This window comes from Chrysemys picta, chromosome 12 (genome assembly GCF_011386835.1).
Source record: "Chrysemys picta bellii isolate R12L10 chromosome 12, ASM1138683v2, whole genome shotgun sequence".
NCBI lineage: Eukaryota > Metazoa > Chordata > Testudines > Emydidae > Chrysemys > Chrysemys picta.
Window position 1 is genome coordinate 6,374,253 of NC_088802.1, and position 17,683 is coordinate 6,391,935.

Sequence of the window (17,683 nt, forward strand, 5' to 3'; positions counted from 1 at the left end):
GAGATCTAGAATGGGTCTCCTTCCTCCATTTTTCTTTTGGGATAAGAAATAATGGGAGTAGAAACCCTTCCCCCTGTGTTGTGGAGGAACTTGTTCCATGGTGCCTAGGTGTAGAAGATGGTTAACTTCTTGTCGTAGAAGGTGCTCTGAGACGGGTCCCTGAAGAGGGACGGTGAGGGGAGGGTGGGTGGGAGGGATGGAGTAGCCCAGGCATATAATTTCCAGGGCTCATTTGACCATAGTGATGGATGCCCATGCTGGATAGAAAGGGCGCAAATGGTGACCAAACTGGGAGCTAGTCAGTGATGTCAGCACTGTCGGGTAGGGGAGTGTGACGGTGCCACCAATAAGGCTTTATGGAAATATGCAGTTCACAGCAAGGGGCTGGAGGGGGTATGCCCCGATTCCACCCTCTTTCCCAAGGCCCTACCCCCGCCTCTTCTCCACTTCCTCCTCTCTCTCCTGAAAGTTATTAAATGTTCAACGCCAAGGAACAGATGGGGTAGAGGAGTGAATTTTCCACTGCCTCCCTCACAAAATATATCACCACTTTGCCTTTAGTAATTATCCTTTTGAGGGGAAAACCGGGCATTTCTCTCTTTTTGCAAAGTCCTGTGACCTCTTTCAGCTAAAGAAAACTTGTGAGTGCTGGTGATGCAATAGCTCTTTACCCTTCTCCCCATTATAGCTGTGGGGGATGAGTAAAGGTGGGGGTGCAGTGTTAAGGCCCCCGTGACCCCCAATGCCTGCACACTTCAGGGGACAGCAGCTCCTGTTGGAAGGGGCATTTCCCTCACTAGCGTTAAGCTGCCCGATGCTCCCAGGACTTGGAGGGACAGCGTGGCTGCTACTCTAGCCCAGGCTGGAGCTGGGAGGAAGGCCACGGGTTCTGCTGTGCAAGGTCCCTCACCCCCATTAGGAGTTGGAGCAAGGACAGGGCACCAGGGACAAGGAGTGGGGAAGTGGGAGGGGGGAGCTGAGGAGGAGATGGGGCCCCGGGCCGGGCAGGGGCCGCAGCGGGAGGAGGACGGGGAGGAAGGTCTGGGAAAAAGGGGCAGGCTGTAAAAAAATAATTTCCTTCCAGAGAAGCAGACTCACCCTGCCCGGGGTCCAGGCAGCGGTGGCTGCTGCCCCACCCCCCATAAACAGCTGATCCGGAGTAGGGAGAGAGAGAGGAGGAGGGGTGAGTAAAAGGCGGGGGAGGGGGAGCTTTGCTGCCGTGCAACAGCAGGACAGAGCCCCGGGCACAGCAGCACCAAGCTTCCCGGAGAAGAGAGGCCATGCCGGGGCCCCTTTGGAGCGTGGGCCCGGCGCCCCCAAAGCTGCAGACTTAACTGAAAACAGCTCAGCAAGTACTCCTGTCTCCAGCACCCAGACACCCAGCTCCCAATGGGATCCAAACCCCAAATAAATCCGTTTTACTCTGTATAAAGCTTATACAGGGTAAACTCATAAAATGTCCGTCCTCTAAAACACTGATAGATATGCACAGCTGTTTGCGCCCCCAGGTATTAATCACTTATTTTGGGTTAGTTAATAAACAAAAGTGATTTTATTAACTATAAAAAGTAGGATTTAAGTTTTTTCAAGTAGTAAAAGACAGAACAAAGTAAATTACCAAGCAAAATAAAACAAAACACATAAGTCAAGCCTAATACATTAAAAACTGATTTTAGGTAATATCTCACCCTCAGAGATGTTCCAATAAGCTTCCTTCACAGACTAGACTCCTTCCTAGTCTGGGCCCAACCCTTTCCCCTGGTACAGTCCTTGTTTAGTTTCAGCAGGCATCTTAGGTGAAAAGCCGGGGATTTCACATGACTGGGCACCTTTGTTCTGTTCCACCCCCTTTTATAGCTTTGATCCAAGGCGGGAATCCTTTGTCTTTCTCTGGGTTCCCACCCCTCCTTCCAAATGGAAAAGTACCAGATTTAAGATGGATTCCACTATTAGGTGACATGGTCACATGTCCCGTGAGACCTCCTTCTTCATTACCTTCATTACATAGGAAGGCTTGCAGGTAAACAAATCCATTCACAGTTCATTGATTCTGAAGCACCCTGAATGGCTTCCACTTAATACGTTTACATCAGTAATACAAGTTTATATCTTATTCTCCTAACTCCAGACATAGAAATAATACATGCAAACAAATAGGATGAACACACTCAGTAGATCATAAGCTTTGTAATGATACCTTACAGGAGACCTTTTGCATAAGGCATATTCCCGGTACATCATATTCACACTTACAAAGATATTTTTATAAAGCATATGGAGTGCAACATTACACTAGCTACTGTCTCTCAGGGAGGTGGAGTACCCACACCGGCAGGCGAATCCCTCCCATGAGCCTAAGTAGTGTCTATACTGAAGAGCTACAGTGGTGCCGCTGTAGCGTTTAAGTGTAAACATACACTGTCTCATCAACAGAAGTTGGTCCAGTAACAGATATCTCCTCACCCATCTTGTCTCTCTAAGATCCTGGGACCAACATGGCTACAACACTGCATAGAATAAAAAACTCTAGTCCCAACGTTACCAACTAGGTGGATCAACAAAAAAACAAACAAAACATGTAAGTGCAATCAGGTTTCTACAACCAGCTTTAAAAGCTGAGATCTAATACCATGGAGAGCCTCTGAAGCTTACCTAGTCATCCAGAGGCAGCAGCACCAAGGACCCCAGTCATGGAGCAGGGCCCCACGGTGAAATGACACTCTCGTAGCGTGTGTTATATTATAACCTAGGAAGACTGAAGCAATGATGCTTCCCAAGGCAACCGATACATATTTAAAGACTATAATAATAAATAAAAACATTTTAAACCCTCCCCCCCCCCCCCCACACACACACTAGCTTATCAGCACGGCATAGCCAATTAAGAAGTGTCAATGCTCCAATGCTTTACATCATTGATTAGATGGGCTTGATCATGAAGAAAACATCCCCCCAGTATGTTACACCAATATGATGCTGAAAGGGAATGATCTTAGCCTATCAGAGGACCATGAGGCTGTACCATTTTCAACTCATAACAGTCTTTTCCTCCCTCCCCAGTTCCCTGCACTTGGTTTGGGTTAGTCACCATCCAGTTATTCCAAGGCCTGGTCTACACTACAGGGCGAGGTCAACATAAGCTACCTAGCTGGGAAATGTCTTCACTTAAATTTGGCTCCTGCCAACATAAGTGCCTCTCTACACCTCCCCGAGTCGCGTAAAGTCACAGTCGATGTAATCAGATCAACGCAGCGGCAGTGTAGACGCTGCATTGTTTACGCTGACTGTTACTGGCCTCCAGGAGCCGTCCCACAATGCCCCCCCGACAATACAAGCGAACCTGGGGTGAGGACGTGGACTGCTGACACAAGGAGCCAAGCAAGCGCACACCCCAGCAATTTACTAACTGCGGTGGCTGTACGTCGACATACGTTAAGTTGACATACATTTGTAGTGTAGACATGGCCAAAGAGATGAGCCTGGCTGAACTGTAGAGAGACGGGAGAATGGGGTAGAAAGGAGGAGCAGGGGAAGGGAAAAGAAACATGCCAACCAGCAGTTTCACGGCACGTTACAGTTTTCTAGTGCCTTCCCTCGTCTCACTTCAAATTTGACAGTAGTGAGAAGGGGATTGATACACAGAGGTCACGATAAACCCTGAACTTGTAACATCTGTTTTACTAATGGGGGAAGGGGGATAGGGGATGATCAGGGGGGAGGAACTGCCCCCTAAAACTGAGGCTACCCAAAAAAAAAAAAAAAAAACCCCACCCTCATGCTCATCTTCAGCCAATGGTGCTTGCTTTGATTAAACTGAGCAAAGGGTCAATTTCAGGCTGGATCACAGGAAATACTGCCTCGCTGGGACGAGTCTATTAGACTGTGAACTGTCTCCCAAGGGAAGGGATGGGAGCTCAATCACTGGGGACATTTACAGCCAAGATTAGACAAAACCTAGGAGAATAAAAAACCCATTCTGCACCGTCTGCTGGTAGGAAGAGTGAACCACCAGATGTGGCCCAATATGGCTTTTCCAAGTCTAATTTATGGGATTCACTTAAATTTGCAATTTCTCTCCCATTGCATGGCCCTTTCCCTTTGTATAGGCGTCTGGTTTGCTGCAGATCCAGTATCTCGTCATAATGCACCGTGAGCTGCTGACGCCTTTCTCGTCATTCAGATACGCGCAGTCGCCGCCTCCTCTTATCGGAAACCTGCAACACAAGAACCAGGGCGCTAGAGGTTGTGTGTGTCTGTCATTATCAGAGACACTCCTGACTGTGTCTCTTAGGGGAGCTACTGCACACACAGACCTTGTCTGTGCAGACTGGAACAGACCCTCCTGCTTTCCTCTCCCTGCAACAGAATCCACAACTGCCTCCTCCCTGGCAGGTGGGAATACCAAGAGGGCCACAGAAAGTAACCAGCGTGGAGCAGCAGGACAGCAGCAGGAGAAGGGGGGTGGGAATGAAAGAAGACAATCATCCTGTTCCCGTTTAATCCTCTCTTCTGGGTAGCTGGTTTCCTCCCTCACCCCCAGTTGCTGCTCATCCTCCCACCCAGCTGTGAGCAGCGCTGACACCAAGCGGGAAACAGCCGGGTGCAAGTCACCCATGGGGGAGGCCTTCTAAGGAACTGAGAGAGCCTGTAACAAACGCCGAGACCTGACAGCACGGGCTGGATTATTCACAATCCAAGATTTGTCTCTAGCACCCGAGTATCCAAAGCACCCGATGAGCCCCGAATTTGGACGCTGCTGCCCAGGTTTCTTTTTCAAATATACAGAGAGAGAAACTCACCAGTAGTTGAATTCGCTGCCGTTGGCCCATTTCCAGGGCTGGCCCAGCTCCTGCTCCCTCCGGAGGCCGATCCAGTGCTCAGGGTTGCCTTTATAGCGCAGCATGAAAGCCTTGAATAGAGGCACATACAACAGGAACAGCACATATTAGACTCCCGATTCATAGGAGATGAATCTCATCTGCCTCGGCGCACTCTGCGCAACAAGGGCGTCGAAGCTCTGGTTGTGTGCGGCAGCGTACGTGTGTGAGAGAGAGATTTTAGACAGGGGCAGAGGGAAGGGGAAATCTTCCCCTCACGTTTACATGGGACGGAATTCAGATGGTCCCCGTCCACACAGTTTCCCTTCTCTCTCACCTTCCAGTTTGCTCTGCCCCGTTTTCCCTGAGGCCTAAGCAAGACTTAGGTGCCAGCCCACATGGGGATACTCTTACGGACTTCAACTATACTGATATACGTGATTTCTAAACGGATTCAACAATGCACCACCTGAAACCAGTGGGATGTACTTGGCATGGCTAAGCCGTGCTTCCGCTGCCTGTGCTGCCCCAGCTACACTGCTATTTGCACTCATGCTGCCGTCAGCAGGGTCCCAGCATGAATCTGGGACTCTGAACCTTAGTGTATGAGTCTCTACTGCCTGAGCTAAAAGCCACATGGCTCTTGGCTAAGGCTGCAGCAGACTCCGCAATTTGGGCTAGGTGCCACTAGAGGGGGACAGAGCGCCACAGCCACCAGGCCTGGGTTATACTAGCACCAGTGTGTCCGTGAGGAGGGGAATCACACCCCCAGCTCGTAGTGTAGACACAGCCTGTGACAGAGCAGGGCTCCTCTCCACACAGGAGAAGCTGAGCCTGTCTGTCCTGTCAGGGCCAATCTATTGCTGCTATAAAGCATCTGTGTCTCTCTCACCATTTCCGGCTCACTGTCGATCCCAGCCAGGGAGGCGCCGAGGGAGGAGCAGTTGCTCCGGCTGTAGGTCCAGTTCCCTTCGGCCTCTGAGAAATAGTAACATTTCCCTCCGTACCCGACCCAGCCGTCTGAGCAGCAGGGGGCAGCAAGCGGTCCAGGATCTGCCACTGGTGGGTTACAGCTACGTACTGAAAGTAAGAAAAAGATACAAGTCTGAGACTGTTTCCCTCCCAAGCCCACATCAATATCTGGTGGGAATGGAGGGGACTAATTCCCTCAGGTCCAGGCTTCAGAGGCTCCTTAAGTCTCTGCTAGTTGCCTAGTGAGTACGAGGGAAGAAACAGGACATTAGAAATCAAGCCACTGAGAGGTTTAAGTGCCTCTGATTTCAGTGACTAATCTGGGGGCTGAATGCAGTAAGGATGCAGGCAAGAGGCAGCCCACAACTAGTGTTCAGCAAAGACAGCTCTAGACCCAGAGGCAGCATTAAGGTAGCTGCAAGGGGACAGGACCAAACTGCCTGCAGACGGAGAATACTGAAACTTGATAGAAGTTCAATTTTGGAATGATCAGCTGGGACAGCAGGTCTGCTAGTTTTGCTCTTTGCTTTATTCTTCCAGGAAATGCACTGAGATGGAGGCGGGATGAGATTCCCATCTAGGGACAAACACTGACCCACTGAACTGGGCGGGGGGCGTTTTCCCCATAGAATCTCACTGCTGCACTAGTGATGCAGCCACAGTCAATTTTACGATGAGTTGGTCTGTTGGAGCAGGTGAATGAAATCTTGTCTACACAGGAAAGTTGTTTTGGAAGCTAAGGTGTGAGTTTAAACCACTGCAACTATATAGGTATAACCCTCAACTGCAGACACTTATTCCCTTTTAAAAGTGGCTTTTTTCAGCTTGACCTATACAGCAGAACCTCAGCGTTGCGAACACCTCAGGAACGGAGGCTGTTGGTAACTCTGAAATGTTCGTAACTCTGAAATGTTATGGTAATTCTTGCCAAAGTTTACAACTGAGCATTGACTTAATATAGCTTTGAAACTTCACTATACAGAAGAAAAATGCTGCTTTCCCTTTATTTTGTTAGTAGTTTACCTTTAACACAGCACTGTAATGTATTTGTTTTTTGGGTTTTGTTTTTTTGTCTCTGCTGATGCCTGATTGCGTACTTCCAGTTCCCAATGAGATGTGTGATTGACCAGTCAGTTCGTAGCTCCGGTGTTTGTAACTCTGAGATTCTCCTGCTCTCCCAAGCATCATGAGCTAAACTGAAAAGAGGCCACTCTAAATCAGGGACAGGAAGTGGCCACAGGGTGGCACCAGAATCTCAAAAATGGTGTAGCCTGGTGTAACCGCTGGCTCTGTGAACAGTTTCAACTCAATTTTCCTCTCACTGCAATGTATCCTATCTATTTCAGTGCTGTGTGAAAGCAGCAATGGGGGCGCCCATCACCACCACCACGGATATTTTAGCTTTTTATATTTTGGAGAGGGGAGGGGAGAGGAAGGAGTTTGATTCAAATTCTTTGACATGACGTTGCAGAGTGTTACATTCTAACACATTCTTGTGCGCTTTGTTCTGCCCCAATTTAAAACAGCTGATCTTTGAACAGGTGGCTTGTATTGAGTGACAAACTGTCAGGGGTTAGTGAGACACCCTCAAACTTAAAATAATCACCCTTCTCTCTGAAAATTTTGGACCTACTATTGTTACAAGTAACTCCCAAAGCGACTGTATCAGAGAGGGGAACAACGAATATTTCTCTTTAGTTTTTCAACTTCTTGAGTGTGCACCTGACAACACTGAGGCTCTTTTTATAGCGTCAATGGGATTTCTGCTCCTTAAGGCACTTTTGAAAATCCCACTCTTTTGTGCATTGTCAGTGTCATAGTTTTGCCTGTTTGTATGGGTCTTTTCATGCAGCAACAGCAATGAGAAGAAAATATTAGTTCAGACCCACAAATATTGGCAAAGAGACTCAGGGGTGGGACCTAAACTAATTTAGAAAAACCTGGTTAGGGTTTAGAAGAAATGTCAGGACAGATTTTTAAAGGTACTGAAGCATCTAACTCCCACTGAAACCAGTAAGTTGGGCGCCCAAAAATCTGGCCTTTCTATAAACCTGGGAGCAATAATTTTGTGGTTAAGGATCTGACCGAAACTCCCTGTGAGCCCTGGGGCAGCTCATTTCTCTGGGCCTCAGCTCCCCACCTGTAACATGGGGGAAGGGAGTGAGGAAAACACCATTAATGCATGTGCGGCACTCTAATAACTATGGTGATGAGGGCCACAGGAGAACCTAAGTAGACAGAACCTGTTTTGACCTGACTGCTGAAGCCACAGAGGAAGTAGAGATCATGTGACTTCAGCACCAGCACGGCTGAATGGCAGACGAGGACACAGACAGGGTGTGAGTGAAGGCTGAGAACTCACCTGCCAGAGCTGTTGCTAAAACAATGATTAAAACAGCGAGGACTAGGACTAAGCAGATAACAGAGCATCTTAAGGTGCAGCCAAATCCATTCCCTGAAAGAGAGAAAGCCGTGAATGTCCTGAGGCTGCCAGAGGGACCAGAGTTATTAGCAATGTTGGATTTCTAAGGGCTTGCCTACACATTTAGTTCACAGCCATCTGAGACATGAATCTACCCCGTGCCAGCCTGCTGCGGCCTTATTATCCACGTGGACCTTGCAGACATACATTAATAGTTTATTAATCCACTTTGCTCTAATCCGATTTCAGAGGGCTAACTGTCTGTGTAGACAAGCCCTAAAATGCTCTAATATCCATGCTGGGCATATGGACAAATACTAATGAAAGCAACAGTCCAGAGCCCTAAAAGCTATCAGCTCTGCCAGTGCCACCAAATCAATGAACATTCCCAATTACAATTGGATTAAACGATTCCGCCTGTTGCTCCTACCCAGACTCTCCTGCAGCTGTTATCCAGAGTGTCCCAGAGACAACTGGCTCCCAGCCGACAAAAGGGAGGGGAATGTGTCTCGTCCTCAACGTCACTCTGCTGTTTCTGCCCCATGCCCTGCCTGTGCCCCCTACCTGGGGGGACAAAGGGGATCAGATTCTACCACACACAGCCATTGAGCCCACAACCCAACTGTACCCAGGTCCCCTGCAAACCAAGCTGCTCTGAGACCAGTCACGGGTGTTTGCTATATGCCCTTGGCTTCACTTAGGAGAAAAGCAGACTAGATCTGAGGTTAGTGACACTAAAGATCTGAGAAAACGCCCCCTGCAGGGAGGGCACAGCCCCTTCCCAGTCTGAGAAACAAAGGATTTTTATTTGCAGCTTCACTACAGCTGGGTTTGTATAAGTCACCGGAAGAGACACCAGGATATCCCACTCCCAGAGCAAACGATTCTGGAACAAACCCATTTGTTTTCCTAACGGTTCTTTCTCAGGCCACTTCTAGATTTAGTTAGAGGAGAGCAAAGCAGTGAAGGTATTAGAAGTACAGCGGGAAGATCCTCTTTCCCCACACTGGAGCCAAGAATCTGAGCTGCCAATCAGGCCCTCCAGGCTAAGGCTTAACCTTCCTGGACTTGGACTGGGACTAGAAACAACGTCCTCCCTCTAGATTTCCTGCTTTTCGTATTTCAAGAAACACAATTCTTTGGTGATCAGATCAGATTTAAATGAGAAATAGCATGAGCATTTCTCCAGAAGGGTAAATCCAGGTAGCCCTGAGCTGGGAGAACTGTTGGTGGTCTTCCATTCCACTCTGCAGAACACCCTTTGCAAATACCCTACCCCCAGTGCTTTGGCCCACGCTTCAGAAGATACAATGGATGCCCTGGCAAATGCATTTTCATGTGTGTTATGGTAGGCCATAGAGATCCAGAACTTCCTGCACAGTTAATACACTATCCCCATATCACTGTCCCCGTGCACACATTTTGTGGCGGTGGCTCACACATCTGAAAATCTGGCCCTCAAAACAAACTGAAGGAAAGAGAAAGTGGAGTAAGGAAAGGGAGAGAGAGCAAGGGAGACATGGATCAACTTTTCAAGCAAATGGGGGCATAATACGTGCACCCGCGAATATTTACGCGTGCCAACCGTATGCTGATGTGGCCACGTTTCTACATAGGAAACAGCAAATCAGGAAACTGGATCATAGGAACCCACTGAGATGAGCAGGTCTCTGCTCCCCACACTTAAGAGGGTTGGGCAGTTGTGGCCACCACTGAGATGTGGCCCCATCTGGGTAGCCCCGGTGTCTCTCCCCGAGCTGCTACCCCACCAATGAGACTGTTTACCTGGCTTCCTTCCTTTGTTGAGGTCTCCGTTGTGGTTAAGGGGCTGCTCTGACTGCTGGGAGTCCTCAGTGGGACTCTCTCCCTTCTCCATCTCTCCTCTCTCAGGGAGACACCAGGGAGAATCTACTCCCTCTCCCTGCCTGGGTGTGGTGGTGTTTTACTCAGCAGCAGTGGAGTGGCTTCTCTCCTGATTGACCTGGAATCCACGACCACCATACGAGGAGTCAGCGGCTTGTCTGTGGTTTGGCAGCCCCCTGTTCATTGCCACAAACAGAGATACAAGCAATGCAATGAACACCCTCACATTTCATCAACCCTGTGCAACAAACCCCATCCTTCTCTCTCACCCCAGGATTACAGCCTCTCACCTGGGTGTGCCATCATAGAAATGTAGGACTGGAAGGGACCTTGATAGGTCATCTAGTCCAGTCCCCTGCACTCAGGGCAGGACTTCTAGACCATCCCTGACAGGTGTTTGTCTAACTTGCTCTTAAACACCTCCAATGCTGGAGACTCCACAACCTCCCTAGGCAATTTATTCCAGTGCTTCACCACCCTAATAGTTTTTCCTAATGTCCAACCTAAACCTCCCTTGCTGCAATTTAAGCCCATTGCTTCTTGTCCTGTCCTCAGAGGTTACAGAGAACAATTTGGGGGGGATAGCTCAGTGGTTTGAGCATTGGCCTGCTAAACCCAGGGTTGTGAGTTCAATCCTTGAGGGGGCCATTTAGAGATTTGGGGCAAAAATGTAACTGGGGATTGGTCCTACTTTGAGCAGGGGGTTGGACTAGATGACCTCCTGAGGTCCCTTCCAACCCTGATATTCTATGATTTATCACCCTCCTCTTTAAAACAAACTTCTACGTACTTGAAGACTGTTATAATCCCCACCCCCCGCCACGCCCCAGGTATTCTCTTCTCCAGAAAAGCGTTTGGAGAAATGGTGGGGGGGAGTTAGTATAATGAGGATCAGGGTCCATGTGGCAAGCTTTGTGTTTGGGGCAGGTGCACATAGCGCTCTCTGTATGGAGGGGAAATGGATCTAGTACCCAGTGCCCTCCCCCTGTACTGACACCTCCTCCCCCACACAGGATGTGGAGTAGGCACACAGACATACATATAGAGCTTTCTATGTGACATGGAATTGGGAACCCATGCTCCTCCTCCTTCCCCGGCACTGATGGCTTTGTGATGCTGGGAGCATGGGGTGAGGCACACATAGCTCTGGGAAGGGGGATTTTAGTAGCCAGTTCCCAACCCTCCCTGCACCAGGGAGCTGCAGCTGTGTGTTTGCAAGGCCTGACATGAACTCACACACAGCTTTCCACAAAGGCTGAGAGGAGGGGCTCGGTGCCCCAGTCCCCGCCCCATACACTCTGACATCATTGTTAGGTGGGGTTTCTTTATTTCTCTCTGTATACGATACCAACAGCCACCGGCAGAGGGTAACTGCAAGTTCTGTTCTCAGATGATTTTCTAACTGCGCAATAACTTTCAGCCTATTATCAGAGGGGTAGCCATGTTAGTCTGGATCTGTAAAAAGCAACAAAGAGTCCTGTGGCACCTTATAGACTAACAGACGTATTGGAGCATAAGCTTTTGTGGGTGAATGCCCACTTCATCAGACGCAGGTGATGCATCCGACGAAGTGGGTATTCACCCACGAAAGCTTATGCTCCAATACGTCTGTTAGTCTATAAGGTGTCACAGGACTCTTTGTTGCTTTTTTCAGCCTATTGTAGACCTCAAAATTTCAAACTTTGCAGTGAACCACGCGCCTCCTCCCCCCCCCCCCCCCCGCGCAACCTTTCCTCGTGCTACGGAGATTAATCCTGCCTCGAGCTCCAGCTGGGGACTCACTGAGGGGAGCCGCCAGGGCATTCCAGTGCCCAGTTCCCCCACCGGTTACACCCCCAGAGCCCAGCTCCTCCCTGCCCCCATTCCACACCAACATGGGCTCAGCTAATGTCTCTCCCGGCACTGACAACTCCCCTGTGGGTGCTGAATGGAGGCACCTGAGCAAGGCGCCTTCTCCAAACCCAAGGGGCTGCAGCCCTAAGGGTAGGGGGTTAAAGGGATCGAGTCCTGGTGCTACCCCTGTCCCCAACCATGGGGCTGCAGTTCTGGAGGGGACAGTTAGGGACAGATTCCAGCCAACCCTCCCCACAAATGCATCAGCAAAGGGGATAGAGCAAAGAGTGGAAGGGGCTGAGACTGAGTCCAGTTCCCCTTCCTCCCTCCATCTCCATCCATGGAGCTACAGCCCTAGATGTTAAAGGGGCAGAATCCAGCTGCCTTTTCCCATCCCCAGTGGGTGCAGCCCCAGGGGCTACAGGGGCTAGTCCGGAACCCACCTCCTGAGCCACAGGGGATGCAGCCCAATGGATTAAAGGGACTGACACCAGGCAGCTGCCCCACAAACGCAGCTGCAGTCCCAGAGTTGGCTGGGGTGCAAAGTGCACCCCGCTGCTGCCTCCCCAGTCCCCCCGGTCCAGCCAGCGGCTGCTCTGTGCTCGGCACTACATGGACCCATTTCTCCCCTTGCCACTGCTATGCCAGTCACTCAAAAGACTTACGCTGTGCAGCTCCCACCTTGCTACGCAAACGGCGTGGTACACTGGGCTCTCGGTTGTGCTGCTGGCTCCACACCCCTGCAGCAGCCGTGCCAGCGGATGGACGGAGTCCTCCCTGCCTCGTGTGGCGGCTGGGGTGGGGGAGCCAGCAGGGTTATAGGCACTGTGCAAACACAAGCCATGCCCATGTCATAAACATATGGCTAAGGGTAGCAAAAAATCGTTCTTTACCCTGTAAAGGGTTAATCCCGCCTTTACCTGGAAAGCGTTAAGAAACTCAGATAACCTGGTTGGCACCTGACCAAAAGGACCAATAATGGGGGAAGATACTTTCAAATCTGTGGGGGAAGGTTTTTGTTTTGTGTTCCTTTGTTCTCTCCAGGTCAGTGAGGAACCAGGGCAGGGAAAATACATCTCTCAAAGTCACATCTGAACTAAGCATCTAATATTACAGAAATAGTAAGTAATAGCAAGAAAATGTGTTAGATTATCTTTTGTTGTAGCGTGTGAATTTTCCCTGTGCTAAGAGGGAGGTTTATCCCTGTTTTTGTAACTTTAAAGTTTTGCCTAGAGGGAAAATCCTCTGTGTTTGGAATCTTTTTGTTACCCTGTAAAGTTATCTTCTATCCTGATTTTACAGAGGTGATTCTTTTATCTTTTTTTTTAAATAAACTTCTTTTAAGAACCTGATTGTTTTTCACTGTCCTAAAGACCCAGGGGGGTTGATCTGTGCTCACTTTGTAACCAATTGGTTAGGATATTATTCTCAATCCTCCTCAGGAAAGGGGGTGTAGGAGCTTGGGGGGATACTTTGGGGGAGGTAGGGCTCCAAGTGGCCCTCCCTAAATGTTTGTTTAAATCGCTTGGTGGTGGCAGCAATACCAAGGGCAAGGAAGGAATTTGTGCCTTGGGAAAGTTTTAAACCTAAGCTGGTAGAAATAAGCATAGGGGTTTTTTCATGTGGGTCCCCACATCTGTACCCCGGAGTTCAGAGTGGGGAGGGAACCCTTGACAGCCCAATTCTGCAAGGGGTGAGGGGGAAGGGGCATGATGACCCACCCCAGGAGTTAGGCTAGGCTAAAAGGTGAATGAGGCCACTGGCCAGGTGCCTCTATATACACCCCTTAGAGTTGGGGGAGACACAAGGTCCCCATGTCAAGAGAAATCAGGAGCCCAAATACCTTTGTTAATCTGGGCCTGGGAGAGAGGGGCCCAGTACGAGCCAGGGGTGACTGGGCCCCGATGTGCTGGGCGCTGCACAGGGAGAGACAGTCCCTGCCCCAGCTGAGATCAGGGCCCCGTTGTGACAGGATGGGGCGCTGGCCCCCTTGTCTCCAAACTCCTCCACAAATGAGTTGTCAGTGTGTTGCCCTGTGGAGCTGAGTTGATTCTTTTGTTTCTTGTTTCAGTTCCTCTCCTGTGGACTGGGGGAAGGGTAGAAATGAAGGATTCAGGAAATGGTGTCTGACTGGTCTTTGAAAACAGTGTTAGAAACCCCAAATCCTGTAACCTCCATTTCTGGGTGGGATCTGGGGGTTCCAGCTCAGGGCAGGGGGGATAGGGATATTGGTGCTGCTAGCCATGCAGACAGAGAGTGAAGGGAAGGTTTGTGGCTGTAACAACCACACAGCACAAAATGTCCGCTGGAAAGTGAAAGTAACTCAGGAGTCGAAGGACGACACAACACATTGTGTCACGGAGAGCCTCAGAGACTCCCTCCACCCCCAACACACCCCTGTGACACTAGAGTAGGGTGACCAGACAGCAAGTGTGAAAAATCGGGATGGGGGTGGGGGGTAATAGGAGCCTATATAAGAAAAAGACCCCAAAATCGGGATTGTCCCTATAAAATCGGGACATCTGGTCACCCTACACTAGAGAAGTCCTTGTCCCCACTCCATGCAGAGCGGGCTCAGGAGAGGGGAAGGGGAAGAGACTGAGGAGTGGAGAGGAAGGAGGGAGAAAACCAGGCAATGAAAAGGGGAAACAGGAGAAATGCAGCAAGGGAAGAGGGAAAGAATCAGGGTAGAAGGAGGGATTGGAGAAGGAAAAAGAGAGAAGAGGGGGAGGCAGGAGGGGGAGCAGCCCCCAACGACTGTGACAAAGAAAACACAGAGCTGGGAATGAACCCCTCAGTCACGGGCCCTGGAATCTGTGCACCTCTGAGAGATGAAACACTGAGGGGGAGGGGGATGGGGAGCTGAGCTGCACCCCTCAATCTGGCCCCCCTCTATGCACCATGTAACTTAAACCAGTTCCTACCATCAGCCTAGACAGAGACACCCAGGATGTGTTAGTGGGAGGTAGATCTGAGCTCTGTGATGTGTTTATATCATTTTAATACCTAGCCCAGAGTGACTAAAGGCAGGAATCAGGGTGGGCAGCAGAATAGGGCAGAGGTTGGAGTGAAATATAGGAACACTGACTGCACCCCAGGATCAGTGAGGTGGGGGGCAAGGCACCCCACAGTGACTGCACGCTGGGATAAATGCGGGGAGGGGGGTCATGCAGACTGCAGTGTTTGTCCTCTGGCATCAGTGCACATGTGGGGGACTGTGCACCCTGCAGTGACTGTACCCCAGAATCAGTGCAGGTGGAGGGGGCAGTGCTGCACCCCACGGTTAGTGCACCCCAAGATCACTGTGTAACCTGGCTTGTGCTTTTGCAGTGTTGACATGAGCACTGTGGTGTAACCAGGGTTTGAAGGCTCTGGCCACTGCAGTTGCTTATGTCAATGCTAAAGTAGCTTCAGCCTGTATTGCACAATGCAACGTGTGTGTGACTGATACCACTGCCTGCACTGAGCCTGCAGTAACCACTGGGAGAGTTCTCGTCTGGCTCTGTGTCAAGATTTGGCAGGCGGCCGGAATAAGTTCATTTCGAATGTTGGAAACATCCAGCCTGGCTCACACAGGGCCTGTCATTCCATCCGGCCCCAAAAGTCAGGGACCATTTCAAGGTAAGATCTCTGGCTAACCGACAGGGATGGAAATCGATGGTGCTGCCCTCTGGGGAAGCTGAGGATCCAGCCACTGAGTGATGAACTTCCCCGCCCAGGATCCCCAACCTCTCTCAGCGTTTCTCAAATGTGGCCACTGTGGCCGCATGCAGCCACCAGGGACTTTTCTTGCGACCACAGCCTCCTGGGCGGTGATTTGGGCGGCGGGGGGGGGGGGGGGGGGGGGGAAGCAGCAGCCCCCTCCCCCAGTAGTGATTGGGCCCTGCCCATCTCTGGAGACACACTGGAGGAGCAGACAGTCAGTGAGTTCCCCACCTTCCCAGGGCCAGTGGGATCAGGCTTCAGGCTTTGGGTGGCGGGTGGCAGGCTCCAGCCATGGGGCTTCAGGCTCCGTTCCCCCGCCGTATGGTGGCGGGCTCCGGTTCCAAGGTCACCACCCTGGTCCTGGCTGCCTCCCCCAGTGTCCCTCGCTCCCGCTGCCTCCATATCCACCTGCCCCTCCAGGGCTTAATTTGTCCCCAGTGTTGCCGGGGCTAAGTAAGTCTGCTGTGAAAAGTGACAAGTGATATTTTTATGTTTGTTAATATCACTTTTTACAGCAGAGAAGAAAGACGACTGTACATTATTTTTATTACTGAGTCTGCAAAAATAATTCCTACATAAATAAATTACAAGGATTGGGAGGTGGATCTGTGCATGTTTATTTGTTTTTCCTAAAGTTCATTAAGTATTTTTGGAAAAAGTCTCAGAGCAGCCACCAGCAAGAGTTGGTGGCAGCTCTCAGAGGCCACCAAAAATTTTGTTCATAGAAAAGAACCTCTGGACTAGATCACACTAGCACAGTGATACTCAGAGCTCAGTGATTCAGGAGCCAAATTAGCGATCGGCATTCCCCAAAAGAGCCACAGTCGTGTGAATCCAGTGTTTCATTTCCTGTAGTACTACCCGGATTTAAATAGTATGATAGGGCAAGTGTTTAGCTCATATATATATTCACAGCAAGTAAGTTAACATCTTAGTGCAAGTTGATAACTTAACTGGTTAATAACACAGTAAAACCCTCCTGACTGGTTAATAACTGTAATATCAGACGCTGCAAAGAGGAGACATGTTAGAAAGTCACTTGCTGCTCCTGAGCCTTAGTGTGAGTATCACTGCTCCAGCATTGTGGGTAGACTTTCCCTCCCCACAACAGTGGCCCTATGCCACAGACAGTGCGGGGGGCAGAGGATGCATGTTTCACCCATTGCAGCCACAGTGCGAGAGAATCCACCCCCGGCATCCTGGTACTGGTTTGGGAGGAGTGGGGGGTGATGCACCCTGCTGTGGCTGCCCCCTGGAATCAGTGCCGGTGAAGTGGGGTGCCTGCACCCTGTTAGCCCCTCTGCAGGGGAGTCTAGACTCCCTCCCCCTCCCCTTGCCCACCTCACACACTGCACATCGTCCAGCGTCAGCACTAAATCTACCAACGTTGCCAAGAGAACTGGGCTGCAGGCTCCACGGGGCAGGATCCGGTTCTTTCTGTGTGTGAATTCAGCACCTGGTGCAGTGCTGACCCCTCAGTAATAACGAGGAGACTCACCTCAGTCTGTGTCAGTGGCACGGAGACCTGCCTTTAGCTGGTTCAGAGAGACCTTGGGCAGCTTCAGAGCACAATCTTCCCATTCCTTCCCATTGCAGGAGAACTGGTCTGTCCTTTGGGGGACGGGTGGGAAGGGCAGCGGGTGCACAACAGCACAGGCAGAGGGGCAGGGAAAGCTTTTAGTAGAACCGGCCCAGCTGAGAGACAGCTGCACACTGAGATCTACTCTGCACATGTGCCTGTTATTGGCCTTAAATACACAGAAATCTGCATAGATGAGGTGAGTCAGAGGCTTCCTGTTCCTAGCCATGCTGGGCTGTTGCTCCCACAAACTGGGCTGCCAGCCAACTCAGTGCTATGAGGTTTTGTGTTCCGGATAAAAATGAGCCAAGACTGTTGGACAATGACTCAGCTCTGTGCTCTCTGTAATTCCCCTTTGCTTCTCCTGTTCTAAACCTCCAGCCAGAGAGAGCGATCAAACCCCATCTTGACAGCCATTGACCCCAGTCCCACTCCCCTCATCTCTCTCCTATGGGGGCAGGGCAACCCATCAACCAGGACATGGGGGAGATG

The 17,683-nt window shown here is 50.3% G+C and overlaps 1 protein-coding gene across 10 annotated transcripts; it reads right to left on the bottom strand.

Annotated features, from left to right (window-relative positions):
• Positions 1–1,529: 1,529 nt before the first annotated feature.
• LOC101952120 (C-type lectin domain family 2 member D-like) lies at positions 1,530–17,623 on the bottom strand. 10 transcript variants are annotated; one of them, XM_065563173.1, is made up of 8 exons: positions 17,111–17,333; positions 13,751–13,993; positions 12,573–12,732; positions 9,997–10,250; positions 8,152–8,244; positions 5,710–5,897; positions 4,800–4,909; positions 1,530–4,214 (listed from the first exon to the last, which is right to left on the bottom strand). In XM_065563173.1, the coding sequence occupies exons 4-8, from the start codon at positions 10,085–10,087 to the stop codon at positions 4,058–4,060; spliced, it is 639 nt and encodes a 212-aa protein (XP_065419245.1). In that variant the 5' UTR covers positions 10,088–10,250; positions 12,573–12,732; positions 13,751–13,993; positions 17,111–17,333; the 3' UTR covers positions 1,530–4,057. The 10 variants fall into 10 exon arrangements, with proteins under 10 accessions (XP_065419245.1, XP_065419241.1, XP_065419240.1 ...); XM_065563169.1 differs by lacking the exon at positions 17,111–17,333 and having other exon boundaries at positions 12,589–12,732; positions 13,751–15,341; XM_065563168.1 differs by lacking the exon at positions 17,111–17,333 and having other exon boundaries at positions 13,751–15,341.
• Between the last annotated feature and the right edge of the window lie 60 nt (positions 17,624–17,683).